The sequence below is a fragment of the Pan troglodytes genome, chromosome 2 (assembly GCF_028858775.2).
Source record: "Pan troglodytes isolate AG18354 chromosome 2, NHGRI_mPanTro3-v2.0_pri, whole genome shotgun sequence".
Taxonomy (NCBI): Eukaryota; Metazoa; Chordata; class Mammalia; order Primates; family Hominidae; genus Pan; species Pan troglodytes.
In genome coordinates, this window is record NC_086015.1 from 13,722,288 (window position 1) to 13,739,873 (window position 17,586).

At 52.4% G+C, this 17,586-nt stretch overlaps 1 protein-coding gene across 16 annotated transcripts in view; it reads left to right on the forward strand.

Moving 5' to 3' along the window:
• The window catches only part of MTMR14 (myotubularin related protein 14), a 53,116-nt gene extending 36,261 nt beyond the window's left edge, over nucleotides 1-16,855 (forward strand). For 6 of the 16 annotated variants that reach the window (XM_016940396.3, XM_063805370.1, XM_016940397.3 and 3 more), the window contains 6 exons: nucleotides 2,237-2,307; nucleotides 3,111-3,169; nucleotides 3,360-3,498; nucleotides 4,382-4,561; nucleotides 12,156-12,311; nucleotides 16,254-16,855. In XM_016940396.3, the coding sequence (XP_016795885.2) occupies nucleotides 2,237-2,307; nucleotides 3,111-3,169; nucleotides 3,360-3,498; nucleotides 4,382-4,561; nucleotides 12,156-12,311; nucleotides 16,254-16,437 (789 nt within the window). In that variant the 3' untranslated portion in view covers nucleotides 16,438-16,855. Of the gene's footprint in view, nucleotides 1-2,236; nucleotides 2,308-3,110; nucleotides 3,170-3,359; nucleotides 3,499-4,381; nucleotides 4,562-9,742; nucleotides 9,936-12,155; nucleotides 12,312-16,253 lie in introns of all 16 variants that reach the window. The other 10 variants (XM_016940399.3, XM_054681452.2, XM_063805377.1 and 7 more) reach the window with 3 other exon arrangements.
• Nucleotides 16,856-17,586: the final 731 nt, after the last annotated feature.

Genomic DNA, 17,586 nt, shown 5'->3' on the forward strand with positions numbered 1-17,586 from the left:
TGCCCCTCGTCTCTGCAGCTAAAATGCAGCAGCACTTCTCTTCCCCACCCTCCCATCACACCCTTCAGCCACTTTTCAATGTCAGGGTGCCCGGCAGCAGGGTCCTGCCCCTGATGGTTGCCTCCAGGTCCCCTTTCCTCTGGACCTGCTCTTCCTTCCTCTTCCAATGTGCTCAGCACTCTCTCCCCCATGCCTGTCGCCTTTTCTGCGCCCCCATCCTGTCGGCCACTCTCCGCAGGCCTTACCTGTTAGTGCCTGTTTTCCTTGCATGCAGATCTGGAGTCGGCCCTGAGTGTGTTCCCTAGTTGGCCCCCTTACTGCCTGGGTGACCTTGGGTGGTATGCTTCACCTTGAGTCTGCTGGTGTCAAGCGTGAGAGAATGAGTCCAGATGCCCAGCATGGAAGCTGTCCCACGGTGTCAGCTCCTTCTCTTTGGCCCCCACTCCCCCATTTTCCCAAAGTGTGTTTCTCATCTTTCTCACCCTCGTGGGGCTGCTTCCTTCCTGGGCATCTTATCTCGCACCTCCTCCTTTTGTTCCTCCGTCTCAGCTGCTCCTCTCCTCTTCCAAATCTCTTCTTCTGAACACTTATCGCGTCTGCCAGGGCTGTAGAGCTCTAAGCCTATTCCTCAGAGGCCTCCGTGAACTCCCTCAGAGGCGGTGACTTTGGTATTGAAATCAGTGCTTCAAGAAGCCTTTTTGTAGCCTCTCATTTTGGGACTTTCCCGGAGCTCTGGGACATTCTACCCTCCCTGTAGTCTCCCTCCCCCACAAAGCAGACCAGATCTGCCTGCAGAGGGTGGGGCTGAACCAAGTAGTGTCTGAGTTTGAGCCCTTGGCATCTCTCCATGTAGACAAGAGGCTCTCCTCAGCTGCAGGTTCTTCTTCGGGACCTTTCCGTTACCCCCCCAGACAATCCAGACACTGATGCGTCCAAAGCAAAAAACCCCAGGCCTATTAGTTAAACACGATTGTGTCGTCTCCCCACCTCACCTTGGAGGTTCGAGGAACATATTAGCATATTAGCATATTAAAGACTACAAAGTCTGTAGTGAAAACACCTGTTTAATCTTAAGTAACACAACATTTTCATACTGACCTGACCTGGGCAGCCCTCTCCTTGTGGCGGGCAGCTCCTTGCCTGGGCACACAGAGATAAGAAACTGACAGGGCTCGTGGGATGCCAAGTGGGGATTTCTCTGAGAGAGGGGCTCATGGGCCAGGCCTTTGGGAATCACCACAGAAATGGAAGCCTGGTGTGTGCTTCCTGGAGGCCCCTGGGCTAGGCACTGGCTGGAAGGGAGAAGATAATTTGCTCATGGAGGTGGGGATGTGGCTGGGGTCAGGAGCCTCCTGCCTGTGCCCACCTCAAGCTTAAGACCTGACCCTCACAGCTCCTCAGCAAGGCAGGCTCTAGGCCAGACAGTGGCTGCCCACACCCGCAGTTCTGAACCAGTATTTTGGGACGCCTCCCCTAAAAAATGTGATTCCTTTCCTTTCCATCATGTTCCTGCTTTGTCCATTATTCTCCCTGCGCCCAAGTCATCTCTCCCGCAGCTATCCTTCCCTGTTAGCATCTCTCCCTGGGAATCTTAGAAGAGGGCAGAGGGTGCCATTTCACTTTATCCTTTTTAACCACTTGAGAACACACATGTTGAATTTAATGATGGTTTGAAAAATCACTGGCCTGGCTGGGCACGGTGGCTGACGCCTGTAATCCCAGCACTTGGGGAGGCTGAGGCGGGCGGGTCATGAGGTCAGGATATCGAGACCATCCTGGCTAACACGGTGAAACCCTGTCTCTAATAAAAATGCGAACAATGAGCTGGGCATGGTGGCGGGCACCTGTAGTCCCAGCTACTCGGGAGGCTGAGGCAGGAGAGTGGCGTGAACCCAGGAGGCTGAGCTTGCAGTGAGCCGAGATCACGCCATTGCATTCCAGCCTGGGTGACAGAGCGAGACTCTGTCTCAAATAAAAAAAAAGAAAAATAGCTGGCTTAACCCTGGCAGTCCCAGGAAGGAAATCCCTTCCTGCCTTGCCCCGGCCCACGTGCATCTGCCAGGCCCTTCCAAGGCCTCTGTACCACCCACACCATTTATGGACCAGAACACCCACACAGTCCCACAGCAGGGCCGCTCTCCAGCAGGGGCCTTGACCTGAGTGGCTGGCCGCCCTCCCCTGGGAGTTCTGCCGCCTTGGTTCTTCTCATTGTGCACTGCTCTTTGGTCTCCTTTAGATTTTCTTCTTCTGCTTCAATTTTTTGAAGCATATTACCTCCGAGGAGTTCTCTGCTCTGAAGACCCAGAGGTAAGTGGAGGCCTGCACGTGTCATGCTGGGCCAGGGCGCTCTGAGAAGGGCTGCTCCCTGGGAGGCAGAGGCTGACCACCTCATTCCTGCCCTGCCTCCCTGCTTGTTGGGCTGGTGCTCCCTCCTGCCTTTGCTCTGAGGCCAGGGTAGGGGTCCCTGCTGAAGGCCACTGGTAAAGAGGCTCTTCTGCAGGGAAGGCCATGTGGGGGTCAACTTGGAGTCACACTAGCAGACAGGCTTTGGGACAGACGAGTGGTCTCTCATGACCAAGAGAACAGGTGTGTTGCTGCAGGGAGAAGCCAGCCCAGGAGTAGGAGGACTCTTAACTCCCAGTGTGCCCAAGCTGACTCTTGTCCTCCATGGCCTACAGCAGGAAGTGTGGCTGAACACTGCAGCCCCCTACAAAAGGGCAGAAGTCTGCTTCCGGCCTGGGAAATGCAAGAGTCTTGGCTGGCAACTGCCTTAGGACCCCTGTAAGAGTTGGGGTCTTGCCTGAGTTGGTTTGCCTTCCTAATCCGAGCTACAAGCATGTTGGGCCACACTTGAACGCTCAGGGCACAAGCTGATGAGGAGGATGCAGACCTTGCTGCCCTCAGAAATCTTCACCTGTGTGTTGGACAGAGCCTTGCAGCGTGGGTCCCAGAAGTGGCCCTGGTGTCTTATAACACTCCCTAGGCTAGGACCCGTCTCCACAAGTTGCCAGTGAATTGAGCTGCTTTCCAGGACAGGCAGGATTGGGAACGGGGGACACAATAAGACCCCAGATAGATCTGGAATTTACTGCTCCGGCTTCCGTTTCTAGGAGGAAGAGTTTGCCAGCCCGGGATGGAGGCTTCACCCTGGAAGACATCTGCATGCTGAGTGAGTCCTGGGCCCCAACAGACTTCCCTTCCTCCATACATCTTCCCGTGTACAGATCAGGCAGGAACTGTTTGTGCTAGGAGGTTTTTTTTTTTTTTTTTTTTTCTTCCCAGTTATGTGGTATAGAAAAGGTGGGGGACCAGTAGTGGGAGAAGGTAACACGCTGACTGATGGCACTGGCTTCTTTTAGGACGAAAGGACCGTGGCAGCACCACCAGCCTTGGCAGCGACTTCTCCCTGGTCATGGAGAGTTCCCCAGGAGCCACTGGGAGCTTCACCTATGAGGCCGTGGAGCTGGTCCCAGCAGGAGCGCCAACTCAGGCAGCTTGGTAAGGGGCCAGACTGGGACCAAGGTCACTCACAGCTGTGGCCTGGGGCCATCAGCACCAGGGAGCCAGGCTGGAGCCCCAAGAACAAAGCGGGCCCCCAACAGAAGAGCTGAGAGGATAGCTCCGTGCTCCTGCTGTCTCTACTGGGCCTCAGAAGTCAGCCATCTGGTTGGTGAAGGGCACTGCCTGTGGTGGCCCAGGAACATAAAGGGCTAGGGCTCCCTGTAGGACAGAGAAGCAGCTGGGCAGGGTAGGGCAGGGGGCTGGGGAGGCTGGTATTGGAGGAGCTCCATTTTATCATTTGTCGGGGAGACAGGGGGCCATTTTGGAAAAAGAAAACCAAAAGGTAGGTGTAAGTTGATGGGGAATTGGGAACTTGAGGGTCAGCTCCTTTGAGAATCTCATGAAATTGAGGCCCTGATGACTTTCACCCTGGACAGATGGCTCAAGATGTTGCATAACAAAGTCCTGAGTGGTGGCTTATATTTATAATCCCAGCACTTTGGGAGGCCAAGGCAGGAGGATCACTTGAGCCCAGGAGTTTGAGATCAGTCTGGGCAGCATAATGAGACCCCGTCTTTTAGGGGGGAAAAAAAAAGATTTTGCATAACATATGGAGGTGGGCAGTGACTGAAGAGTGAGGAATCATTTTCTAGCACATACTTCAAGACCAGTAGGCTGGTGTGATTTGGATGCCACAGGCCCTCCATAAAGACCCAGCCCTGCTGCCCATGGCCCTGAGCTGGAGAGAGTGCTAATGTTTGCCAACTCATGTGATGTTTTCCCAGTGGAAGTAAAGCCTAGGCCTGAAATTCAGTGAGGGTGGGCAGAGGGCTTTGCCTGCAGTGGCCCCCGGCTCACAGCCCTGCTCCTTCCACTGCAGGAGGAAGAGCCACTCATCCTCTCCACAGAGTGTCCTCTGGAACCGGCCACAACCCTCAGAGGACCGCTTGCCTTCCCATCAGGGGCTGGCGGAAGCCAGGTCTTCCAGCTCCTCTTCCTCAAACCATTCTGATAACTTTTTCAGGATGGGTAGCAGTCCCCTGGAGGTCCCCAAACCCAGGTGAGGAGCTCCAAAGCCCTTGCTGTTGGAAGTGCCTAGCTTTCCCCCTTAATAAGACTGGAGGGTCGGGGGCCAGCACCTGAGCTAGGGTCTCAAGATGGGGTTCCTAAGCTTGCAGGCCCAGTATTTGGAGGATGGGTTAGTGTTTGGTAATAAAGCAAGGGCTGATTTGTAGAGTGGTTTGAGACTCCTTCCTCGAACCCTAGCATAATGCAGGGGAACCCAGAAGTGCCGTGGCTGTTATGTGATAGGTGGGGAATAGGGACTGCCTCCACTTGTTACCTTTGGCAGATCCCAACCTCCTAGGCGCACCTCCCATTGTGATTGAAGAGATAGATATAGATTCTGAGTCCCTTCTGGCTCCCACATCTAAAGTCTGAATTGGTGGGGCAGTGAAAACAGTGTTAGGGAGCTGAGCTACATGTGTGTGGCTGGGACAAACGATGGTGACTGCACACCTGGAAAGGGAGCAGCTCAGCCAGGATGGCCATGCCAGGGCCGTGGCTGAAGGGCGCTGCAGGAATGGTGCCTCCTGGGTGAGTTTAAAGCTGAGCACAGGCCAGAGGCTAGGATTGAGGGCTGGTCTGGCACTTGGGGAAAGCATTTCCTACCACTTTCATACTCCCATCGAAAGAATCCTGTGAATTGCTTTGTGTTCTAAAGTTTTAAGAATGTCTAGCCTTTCTGGAGTGAATAAAGCAGTGTGGGACTTCAGGCCCTTAGTGAATTCCAGGGAAAAAGGGGCATTTAGAAGAATGGGCATGAGCTTTGGCATCCATCCCAGGTTCAAGTCAAGCTCTGCCACATCACGTCCATGTGATTTTCAGACTCAGTTTAGTCCTTGGTAGTAATAGGTCTGTTAAGAAGAAAAACATTCTGAAACTTCTGGAACCTTCCTCCCATCACCCCTCTATGGTTTTTCCCTCTGGGCAAAAACAGGCAATGAAGGAAGTTGGGGAAGAACATCCTCTGCATGTAGGCAGAGCAGATAAGCGGGAGGCAAGTGGGCGTTCCAGACTGCACTGCCCACAGGGGCCCGTGTGCTCACCCCCGCGTGAACTCTTCAGCTCCGAACACTGCCTGAGTGCTGGAGCTGAGCCTGTGAAACCACCGCCACACGCCGTCTGGCCCCATGGGAGGTGTGGTGGAAGTGGTGGGGCAGAGATGGGGCCAGACAGACAAGCCCATATGCCGGTGCCCCGTCCCATCCCGTGTGTGCATGCCTGCTGCCACACCACCCTTGTCTGTGCCCAGGTGTCCTCAGGGCCACTCTGAGGCTGCAGTGGCACTGTATGACCCTCACTGTTCTAGGCTGTGGCTCTAGGTCATGGTTCCTGCCCCCTTTTCTGCCTGTCCAGCATTGCTGAACAACTAGGGAGGAAACCAGAGGTTCCTCTTGTCCTCTGGGTCCTGCCTCAGTCTTAACTGCCCAGACTGCAGTGAGCTCCCAAGCTGAGGCAGCACCCCATCACCCGTTACCACACCCTGGCTCTCCATCTCCTGCCTGCCAAAAGATCCCACTTTCCAATCCTGTGATAGTGTCCCTCAGTCTCACAGGTGACTTTCTGCTTGCAGGGCGTGTCTCAGGCTCTTGTAGCCAGTCCAGGATGGCCACCAAGGCCCCCTCTTGGGAGGCTGAGGAGAATTGGGGTTGTCCTCCTGACCTCAGAGCCCTGCACATGGGGGCTTGGCCAAGCTTGGGATAGCTGGACCAAGATGGGTGCAAGGCTTTGAAAGGTGTGGGGTGGGCAGCTGTGAGGTGTTTGATCTTTCCGCTGGTCTGTTTGGGGGATGCCTGTCTGGAGCCAGACTTCTTCTGACTTGGATGCCTGTTGGTCAGAGGTTTTGAAAGTCTAGATTACTTAGATTTGGAGCATTCTAATTATGTATTTCCATTACCATTAAAATTAATTTAGTCTCTTATCTTAAAGTGCCTAAGGGATCCTGTCATTACCTTCCCTGCTTCTTAGGTAACAATAGCCTATGAGGTCTTTAATGTGGTAGGAGAAGCTGTATGGAAAGAAACCTTTTAGTGAAGCTGTCTGTGACAGCCAAAATTCTCCTAATGTGAATTCTTTGGGTTTTTATACACTCCAAATTCTACAGGCATCTCTCTTTTAAAGCAGGATTCCCCCATGGAATGAATCTGTGAAGCTTTGTTCAAAGTTAAGTAGTAGGTATGAATCAGGTTGGGAAGAAAGTTCTGTGGGGTGCCAATTCTTACTAACCCCCAGCCCACAGCCCTTACTGGCAAGCCCGGTGGTTTTTAATCATTGTTAGCTGTTGTTGCTGCAGCAGCTTCTGATTAAGTTGCATTTCTGGACCATTGTTAAATCTCTCATCAGCGACAGGGTTGAGGGCTGGGACAGGCCAGGACCAATGCTCTGAGCTCACATGCCTCCCCCAGCTCTGGTTAGCAGGTCGCTCCACCTTGCATGGCCTCGGCCTCGGCCTCTGCTCTGGAGTCACGCATCCTTTAGGAGTAGGGGGGTTGCTAGCACAGGATTGTCCATGCCCAAGGAGGGATGGTGCCACCACTGAGCCCAGCTTGAAGCCAGGCTACCTGAAGAGCAGATGAAGTTTGCTGAGGGATGCCCAGCAGCCTGGTTGAATAGCTGAGTAGCAACACAGGGACCAACCTCTGCTGCCCAGTTAGCTACTCTTCCCCCAGCCACCACCACCTGCTAACTGCTCTTTGAGCAACGAGCTCTGTCTTAGGCTGTCTGCTTGTGGGTGGGAGCAGGGTAAGTTTAGATTAGGTGACAGCCAGGTCCCCTCAGAGCCCAGGATTCTATATCTTAGCTCAAGTATTAACTCTGTGTGACTTCATGACATGTCACTTGATGACTTTGGGTTTCCATTTTCTTATCTGTGTAATCAGAGGCTTAGGTAACGCCAAGGTCCTTCCTAGCTGTATACCTTCAAACCTTCTGTATCAGCCTTGTCAGATGTTTTCAAATGCAAGTAACAGAAAACACATTTCAAACTGACCGAAACAATAAAGGAAACACATTTACAGTCAGCCCTCCATATCTGTCGTTTCCACATCCATGATCAGCCAACCAGATTGAAAACATTCAAGATAACATAAACAATAGAAAGTAGTACAGATGTGAACATGCAGTGTAACAACCGTGTACAGAGCACTGACACTGTATCAGATAATCTAGAGATGATTTAAAGCATATGGGAGGATGTGCATAGGTTATATGCAAATACAAGTGACTCTTGAACAATGCAGGGATTAGGGCTGTCCCCTACCCATGCAGTTGAAATCTGGGTATAACTCTGACTCCCCAAAAGCTACAGATAGCCTGCTGTTGACTAGAAGCCTTACCAATAACATAAAGTCAGTTAACACATGTTTTGTATATCTATTATATACTGTATTTTTAGGTAAGCTAGAGAAAAATAAAACGTTAAGAAAATCGTAAGGAAGGGAACCTATATTTCCTGTGTGTTCAGTAGAAGTGGATCATAATAAAGGTCTTCATGCTGAGGAAAAAATAGAGGGAGGGGCTGTCTTGCTGTGTAGGGCAGCAGAGGCAGGAGATAACCTGCATATGAGTGGACCTGTGCAGTTCATGCGTGTGTTCAAGGATCAGCTGTGCTACTACATTTTATGTAAGGGACTTGAGCATCCAAGGACTTGGTATTGGTGGGGTGGTAAGTGGGTGGCAATCCTGGAACCAATTCCCTGCAGACAAAAAGGAATAATAAGGAACAACTGTATATGGAAAAGCCTAGTGGAAAATCTGTCTTCAGGTGCAGCCTGATCAAGGTTCCAGCTCTATTTCCCCGTAGTTTGTTCCCGTTGCCTCCTTCTGCATGTTAGCTTTGTTCTCTGGCCAGCTTCCCTAATGGTGGCAAAATGGCTGACAGCACCTCCCAGGATGACACGCTGTTTCCTTTCTCACATCCAGGGTCAGATGAGAGCCTCTTTTTTCAGTTATAGGTAGAAGCTGTGTGCTTTACTCCCGTTGGAGGTTACGTGGTGGTCCATGAACCAATTTCTGAGTCACCCACCCCTTATCAGGAAGAAAGATGAGTATATTATCAGCAAGGGCTTTGGTCAGACCTGGGTTTCCATCGTAGCTTTGCAGTCCTAGCTGTCTGACTTGGAAAAATCACTTCCCTTCTGAGCTCAGTTATTTTATCCTGTTTTTAAAGGGGGAAAAATGAGTCAGGCCCCCCGTAAGTTTGGGTTAAAATGAAATAATGGGTTGGGCATGGTGGCTCATGCCTGTAATCCAGCACTTTGGGAGGCCAAGGTCAGAGAATCGTTTGAACCCAGGAATTCAAGACTAGGCTGAGCACCATAGTGAGACCTTGCCAATACAAAAGATAGATTAGATAGATAGATTGGATGGATGGATGGATGGATGGATGGATGGATGGATGGATGGATTGGGATGGACTGGGATGGACTGGGATGGATGGAGTAAATACTCATAGTAGATACCTTTTCACGAATGCTCAGTAAACTGTAGCTGTGGTTAAGGACTTGGCCTTATCAGTCATTTGTCCGAGAGCCTGTAGGCTCTGTCACGGCACTAGGCAGCTGCGTAAAAGGCCAGGCCCCCATCCCGACCTGTGTATTCTTGCCTGGGTTGAGCCAGCTCGGTTTGTGTGAGTATTCTCGTACCCCCTTCCAGAAAGGACTAGCTAAAAGACACCTGCTCTGAGTTGGCCATCAGCAGGGCATCTGGGGAGTTGGGAGCCGGTAGGAACTGCAGCTCTGGGTGCTGTGAAGAGGGCCCTGAGCCACATCCAACTAAGGAAGTGAAATGTTGCTGAGCTCCCACCCTCCTAGGCAGAGGTCTGAGCCGCTGGGATGTGGACAGGTGACCTCTGAAGCGTTGTCAGCTCCGCCACCATCCAGTTTGAGGGTTGCTTGGTCCCATGTTCTCTCCAGTCCTGTAGTGGGAGAGCAGAGGGGGTGGAGCTTGGATCCCTCTGTTTCCTGCTCAGGGCAAAAGACTTTGGGCTCTTGTTGAAGCTGGTTAAGTTACCTGTGTTCTTAGACTGACTGGAAGGCTTTTCCTCCCTTCTCAGTATGTGGGCACAGGTCCTTACTCCCGGTGACATGACGCACTGTAGGTGTCCCCTGCAGCCAGCTAATCCATGGTGGTATTTGTGAACACCTTCCTGCTTAGCATGGCCCTTTGCTCTCAACCCCAGGAGCTGAATGGTCACTTTGTAGCCCTTCCTTTGACAAAGGCCTCACGTAGGAAGACTCCTTTGTAGCCAGTGTGCTCACTCTTGAAAAATCCCAGAGTCTGCAGAAGATGGCTGCTTGCTGAGAGATGCTTCTGTCCCCTGGGATCACACACCCTGCTGCTGTCTGTGCTGCCTAATCCATCCGACAGCTGCTGTAAGTGCGGTTCTTGGCCGGTGTTACCTGCTGAGACATGGGGGAAGTAAAGGGAAGTGACAAGCCCAGGGGACCTGGAATCCTTGAGGGGAGCCAGTCAGTAACTCCATCCCATTGGTCATGTTTCCCTTGCCAGTGTTACTCTTTGGCTCTTGGGGAGTGGTTTTGGGGCCTGAGAAACTTCCCCATGCTCCCAGCCCCAGCTGTGCCTCAACCTAGTCGGCATCCCTTCCATTCCCTCAACATTCTTGTTTTTAGCTGTTGTTTTCCCACAAGCTGCTAAAACTGGAAAAGATTCTACCCTGCAGCTTGAACAATAGATGAGATTTGTGGAGCTAGGATGCGTCTCAGGGTTGTGCCGGCTGAAGGCCTGGTGTGACCTGGAGGAGGCACAGGGCAGGCTGCTCCTGGGGAGCTGTCTCTTTGATTTACAGACTGCCTGAGCCCAAGTTTCTCCATCTAGAAACAAGGAAGCCCTGCTCTGTCGGGCCCTAGGGGCTTCCATCAGGTGACAGACCATATCCCGTTCTCATCCCTAATGCTGCCATCACGCACCTTCTAGAGTTTAGCAGGAATGATGAATGTGGCAAGTCTGTATGTTGTAGGGGGTTCCGATTTATGGCAGCCTTAACATAGAAAACCATCTGTTTTCCCTGGTCCCAAGGTGGTTCTGTTTCAGGACAAATGTGTAATCATTCTTGGTTTTAAAAATCTCTTCTCAGCCGGGCGCACTGGCTCACGCCTGTAATCCCAGCACTTTGGGAGGCTGAGGCAGGCGGATCACCAGAGATCAGGAGTTCAAGACCAGCCTGGCCAACATGGTGAAACCCTATCTCTACTAAAAATAGACACAAAAAAATTAGCCGGGCCTGGTGGCGGGCGTCTGTAATCCTAGCTACTTGGGATTACAGTTGGGAGGCTGAGGAGAATTGCTTGAACCCAGGAGGCAGAGGTTGCAGTGAGCTGAGATCACGCCACTGCACTCCAGCCTGGGCGACAAGAGCAGGGAAAAACAAAACCAGAAACCTCTTCTCACACTGTCTAGCTGTGATACCTCAGGCAGGTGTCTTCACCTGTCTTACAGATGGGGATGGTTAAGGATTGCCAGAGTTGCAGTGCCTGGCTGGCTGCACTCCAGTGGCAGCTGCTTGGGGATAAGACTAGCACGGTGACCAGTCGGGCTGTCACCTCAGACTAGGAGCCCTTGACATCAGCCAGCTGGGGGAGCCAAAGGCAGTGAACATTTTTCTCCACCCCCAATCCCTGCTCTTCATTCCTGTTTCTGGATCCCTACTGGAATACCTCCTGCTGTTTTTGGATGAAAGAATAAAGGGTCAAGCATCAAAGATGATGTCCTTCTGGGGACTGGGACCTGGGGTAGCAGGTGGAAGGGCCTTGTTTGATGTCTCCCTATTGCCTCCCCCACCCACACTGGCTGGACTACTGCCCAGGACAGAAGAGGGGGTTGGCTGTGAGTGGGGAGGAGGTGGAAGCAGTAGATTCCCAGCACAGCTTTCCTCCTCCCACCCCCCAAACCTCCATCTGAAGAAGGCCTGATGAAGCTGTCAGGCTGCCTGCCCGATTCATCCCTTCCCTCTGGGCATAGCCACTGAGTCTGCTGGGCTGATGCTTCTGAATACAAACTATGGCACCTGGAAGGCACTGCAGAGAAAGGGGGGGACCTCAGGGCTCCCATTCCATCACTCTTCAGTCTAGGTCATACCCTCCACAATCCCCAAGAGGCCCGTACTGTCTCTTCTGATGGGACTCCTGGGTTCTGTGTTCAGCCCACCCTGCAAATCTGCATGCCAGCAAGTATGGGTGACCCGGCTGGCTGCTGGGTCACCTTCATTTGGGTGCTAGCCTTGCTGCCTTCCTTTGGTGCTGTTGAGATTGTCCTTGCCGTGTTCACTCCCAGCGCAGGCATGCCCTGGCCCCAGGCTGTGGCTCCGATTCACTCTTACTGCCATGCTTTGTTCTCATTTTTTGCTTCCACAGTAAGTCTGCACAAAATACTGTCCTCACAGCTGAGCTTACCTGGTGATCTATTCTTTTTTCTCGGTCACTACTTGTCCAGCTTTTTTTTTTAGACTTTTGGAGACAGTGATTGACAACAGAACCTAGCAGCCAGGGCTGCGCTAGTCCCCCAGCCCCCTCCAGATCCTGTGTCAGGCATATGACTGACTGCATCCTCTCCCCTCTCTCTCCTCTCTGCCCCAGATCAGTGGACCATCCCCTGCCCGGATCCTCTCTCTCCACAGACTATGGCAGCTGGCAGATGGTAACGGGCTGTGGCAGTATTCAGGAGCGGGCTGTCCTGCACACAGACTCCTCTCTCCCTTTCAGCTTCCCGGATGAGCTCCCTAACAGTTGTCTGTAAGTGTCTTGCTTGAGAAGGCAGGATGCTCCCCTGCCCATGCAAAAAGCTGGTGAGCAGTCAGGAGTGCTGGGTAGGAATGAGGCTGGTGCTCAGGAGCTGGCCTGGCCTCCTGCCCTCCCCTCTCTCAGCTGCTGGACCCGAGGTATGAAGGAGGCCTGTGGCTGGTCAGGAAGTGCACTGGTTTGTGTGTTCACTCTGCAGCCTCTAAAACCCATCCACTGGTGTCTCAGGTGCACCCAAAGGGAAAGCTGCTGGACTGTAACTATAGAAGATTCTATTTCTGTATAAGCCTTTGCCTGACATGAGAATCGTTTGAAGGCAGAACAGTGGGATAGTGAAGGTAGGTGTATGGTGGAGGCCAGAGCCAGAGTGGTGCTGGGTTAGCCCGAAGCTTTGCTCCTGAGCAGAACCTAGGGTTACTTGCTGTCTCTACCCGCCTTGTCTTCTGTTTTTGCCTCTGGGCAGGAATAAGAATTGGATGGGGATTCTAGATCCCACACCTACAAAACCCTGAGTTTCCAGCCCTTAACAGTGTGTCCACCTGACTGGAGCAGCTGCCTCTGGGGAAACCACCTGCCCCTGGCCTGTTCTGCCGCTTCATGGATGTCAGGCAGGAGAAAGCCTCTGGTGGCCGGGGGAGCAAGCCCTGCTCCTCAGCTGTGGTGCCTGAGGGCCTCTCAGCAAGGCTTCCATACCATGGGCTGGATGAATGGCACATGCTGGGGCCTTACCACCAGCACCGCAATCCAGCTCATCCCCCCACCCCTGTTGGCAGGTGGGAGGCAGGGTGCCTTGGGGAGTTGGGAAGGGAAAGGGGGCCCTGGATCCTAGCTGAGGGCAGTCAGGAGCCAGTCAGACCTTGAAATTCCAGGATGGCACAGGTCCTGGCTCTGCAGCTGTGAAGTCATCAAAGAGCTTCTGAGGTCACTGTGCCTGGCACAGCCTCCTCTGCAGCCAGCCCCTAGGCTAGAAACAAGATCTTAGATGTTTGAAGGCTTAAAAAAAAAAAATTGCAGGACGGGCATGGTGGCTCACGCCTGTAATCCCAGCACTTAGGGAGGCCAAGGCGGGCGGATCGCATAAGGTTGGGAGTTCGAGACCAACCTGACCAACATGGAGAAACCCCGTCTCTACTAAAAATACAAAATTAGCTGGGCGAGGTGGTGAATGCCTATTAGTAATCCCAGCTACTCGGGAGGCTGAGGCAGGAGAATCGTTTGAACCTGGGAAGCGGAGGTTGCCGTGAGCCGAGATCATGCCATTGCACTCCAGCCTGGGCAACGAGCGAAACTCTCTCTCAAAAAAAAAAAAAAAAAATTGCACCTTTCTGTAAAGACTTCCTACTCCAGCCCCATTTGCCCAAGAGCCATCTCTGAAGGAAGCACAGATATCCCTGCTTGATAGCACCCCTCACTTACCTGGGGTTAGCCACTGAAACAGGCAACTCCAGCCCCAGATCACCCACCCTAGAACCTACAATTTAGGCCCCAGGCAGCACTCTAAGCTGCTAGCCAAGCCTTTAGTTCTGGGAGGTTCTCAGAGGAGGGCTGGATTCCGTATGATCTCAAGGCCTGCAAGACTGTGGGATGTGGTCAGAGTTGATTCCTGTGAAGCCGTGCAGCATGTGGGTTCAGCACTTGGGCTTTGTTATCAGAAAAACTTAAGGCCAAATCCTAGCTGCTCTATTCACCAGCTGTATCTTCAAGTGTCAGCCTTGCCTTTTCTGAGCCTGTTAGCTCATCTCTCAAGAAGGAATGGCACTGTAGTACCTCCCTTGCCTGGTGTGTGTCCTTAAATGGGTCACATAACCTCTCCTCTTTTCTCATCTCTCAGTAGGTGGTGGTCTCTGTCCCTTTCACCTCTCAGAAATGGGCAGCCATGGCAGGGGGGTGGGGCAGGGCAGTGAGAATGCTCATGTATGGATCTTTGGATGTTCCCTGTGAGTGTAAACTCTTGGTCTGTTTCTCCCTCGTATGCTATAAGGAGAAGCTAAGGCAAGCATGCATGGCCTTTGGCCTGTGTGAAATTAGAAAGTAAAAAGATCTCAGGCCATGCTTCTCCCCCAGTTGCCAGGAGAGACTTCAGGATTGTTGATGGTAGTACATGAATCCAGTCTCAGCTCCATGTTCTTAGTGCTGCTGCAGGAATGATTTGACTTTTCTTTGCCCCAGAGCCTACTGCTTCCATCTCTCACATTTCACTCCCACCGCTCTGCTTTCCCTAGAGTCCTGTCTATCTCCCCCCATACTTACCTCAGGACTGTCATTTATCCTCAGACATCCCTCTGCTCCCACAAGCCCTGGGTACAAGTCATTGAGCCGTTGGGATTGGGTTCACTTCAGCTGCCTCTGACAGATTTCCAGGGAGGGACTGTCCAGGGATTGGTTTCTTGAGGGCAGATTTGGAGCAAGATTAGTAGGCATGGCTGGTCTTAGTATTTAGGTGTATGGGAATGTGAGGGCTCTTCTCATGTAAGTCTGTGACCCCTAGAGAGGGCCCTCCAGGGACCCATCGGGGGAACACCATGTGAGTACCTGAACTTTGAGTCCAGAGTCCATGGGCCTCTTCTATTAAAGGCCCTTGGGGATGTCACACAGCCTCATGTGGAGTCATGCTTTGATAAGCCTGAGTTGTGCGCACTTGTTTCCCTTCTTGACTTGTAATTTCAGGGTAAGGAAAGAAGAGGGGCTTTCATCTGTGATCAGAGCCTACAGAGGCCAAGAGAGGAATGGGGAATAGAATCAGAACACAGATCTTTCTGGAAAAGCCAGCACCCTTTCAGCTGTTTACCTGGGAACCACAGTGACTGAAGATGTAGCTAAAGCCCTAGAGGTTTCCAGTGGGGAACCCTGGCCTCAACCCAGCAGACAGTGGGTTCTTCCAGGGCAATAGCTTCCTCCTAAGATGCGTCATGTCTAGGCCTCAAGGCTGGGGCCTTTTTTTTCTTTTTTTTTTTTTTTAGACACAGTCTCACTCTGTTGCCCAGGCTGGAGTGCAGTGGTGCAATCTGGCTCACTGTGACCTCTGCCTCCCGGGATCAAGCGATTCTCCTGCCTTCAGCCTCCCAAGTAGCTGGGATTACAGGCATATGCCACCATGTCCAGTGAATTTTTATATTTTCAGTAGAGACAGGGTTTTGCCATGTTGGCCAAGCTAGTCTCGAACTCCTGACCTGCCTCGGCCTCCCAAAGTGCTGGGATTACAGGCGTGAGCCACCACGCCCGGCCAAGGCTGAGGACTTTCAACAGCTGCAGCGTGCTGCCAGATTTCAGGGGCCTCCGTACTGTTAGGTATAAGACTTCATGCCTCAGCTTGCTCTTCCTGAGGAGTGGAAGCAGAGAGCTGTTGGGGCAAATTCCCTCCTGCTTAGCTACCCTCCTTCCCAGTGATCGCAAAGATAGTTATTTTCACAACAGGTCAGGTCAGGCCAGGCACAGTTGCTCACGCCTGTAATCCCAGTACTGTGGGAGGCCAAGGCAGGCGGATCAGTTGAGTCCAGGAGTTTGAGACCAGCCTGGGCAACATGGTAAAACCCCATCATGGTGGCATGTGCCTGTAGTCCCAGCTACTTGAGGGGCTGAGATGGGAGGATGGCTTGTGCCTGGGAGGTTGAGGCTACAGTGAGCGCTGATTGTGTCACTGCATTCCAGCCTGGGCAATAGAGTGAGACCTTGTCTCAAAAAAGAAAAAAGGTTAGTGTCCCAGTAAAAGCTCCTGCTCTAGGTGGGAACAGTAGCCTGAGGGCTTAGAGGAATGGTTTAACGGAAAACAGGGCCAGATATTTGGGGCCTGAACCACAAGGATAGCATGGCCGTAGGACAGACACTGGCCTTGTACAGTCAGAAGAAGCACAAGGACAGGTGGTATGGAGGGAGGATGAGGATACTGGGTCCTGTCCCAGGGTAATGTCTTTGTTCTTCCTTTTTCCCTCCCCATAGGCTTGCAGCCCTGAGTGATCGAGAGACTCGGCTGCAGGAGGTGCGCTCAGCCTTCTTGGCTGCGTACAGCAGCACAGTGGGGCTTCGGGCAGTAGCCCCCAGTCCTTCCGGTGCCATCGGGGGCCTGCTGGAGCAATTTGCCCGTGGTGTTGGACTCCGGGGCATCAGCAGCAATGCCTTGTGAAGAAGCCAGCCCATGACATTTTCCTGCTCCTCTCTCAGCTGAGCCCTTAGCAGAATCAAAGCCATGCCTGGCCAAAGGGGTACTTCCAGGTCAGGGGAAATTTCAGTCCCCCATCTCCATCATGTACATGGCAGCCCCAAAGCTGAGCAAGGCCAAAGACAGGGTTTTCCAACCCCCAGCCTCTTGACTGGTGACCACCACCCCTTCTTGTCACTGTCTCCCACCCACCCCATCTTTGCTGGGATTCCCATCAACTCTCAGAACTGTGTGGGGTTTCCCTGGGGCCTTGTGGAAGCCATGACTTCACAAAGACCCTACCTGTCAATTCTTGTTTCTGGGGAGGAGGGATCACCTGCACTGAGAATGAGGCAGTTTGACACAGATCACAAAATAAAATCAAAGTCTTTTTGAATAGCCACTCTTGTGTCATCATTTGGTTATTGTCTTTGTGGAGCTACTAGGAAGGTTCTCATTGTCCTTCCTTGTGCTGGACAAGGGGTGTTTAAGTGGAGGGCAGGTGAAACAGGAAGAGAACTGGCGACAGGTATACCTCTCCACTCATGAGCCATGGTAGTCCCTGCAGTGGGGACAACACTCAAGACTGTTGAGAGTAGTGGTTCTCGGGCCTAAGCAGGTCCTAGTCACCTAGAGAGCCTGATTAGCTGTGCACATTCCCAGGGCTGCCTGAGCTTTAGCCTTAGGGTTGCTAAGGAAGTTGCCTGGGAATTAGGAGCTGGAGGATCTTCATTTTTTTCAGATTTTTTGAGATGGAGTCTCACTGTCACCCAAGCTGGAGTGCAATGGCACAATCTTGGCTCACTGCAACCCCTGCCTCCTGGGTTCAAGCGATCCTCCTGCCTCAGTCTCCTGAGTAGCTACGTGAACGTGCCACCATCCCCAGCTAATTTTTGTATTTTTAGTAGAGATGGGGTTTCACCATGTTGGCCAGGCCAGTCTCAAACTCCTCAGCTCAAGTGATCTGCCTGCCTCAGCCTCCTAAAGTGCTGGGATTACAGGCATGAGCCACCGTACCTGACCAGGATCTTCATCTTTAACAAGTTCTGTAGGCAGCAGGGTCCTGGTACGGGTGACCTGCATCCCCTACCTTGAGCCCTGCCTATGGAGGAAGGACTGGCTTCTGAAGCTTTA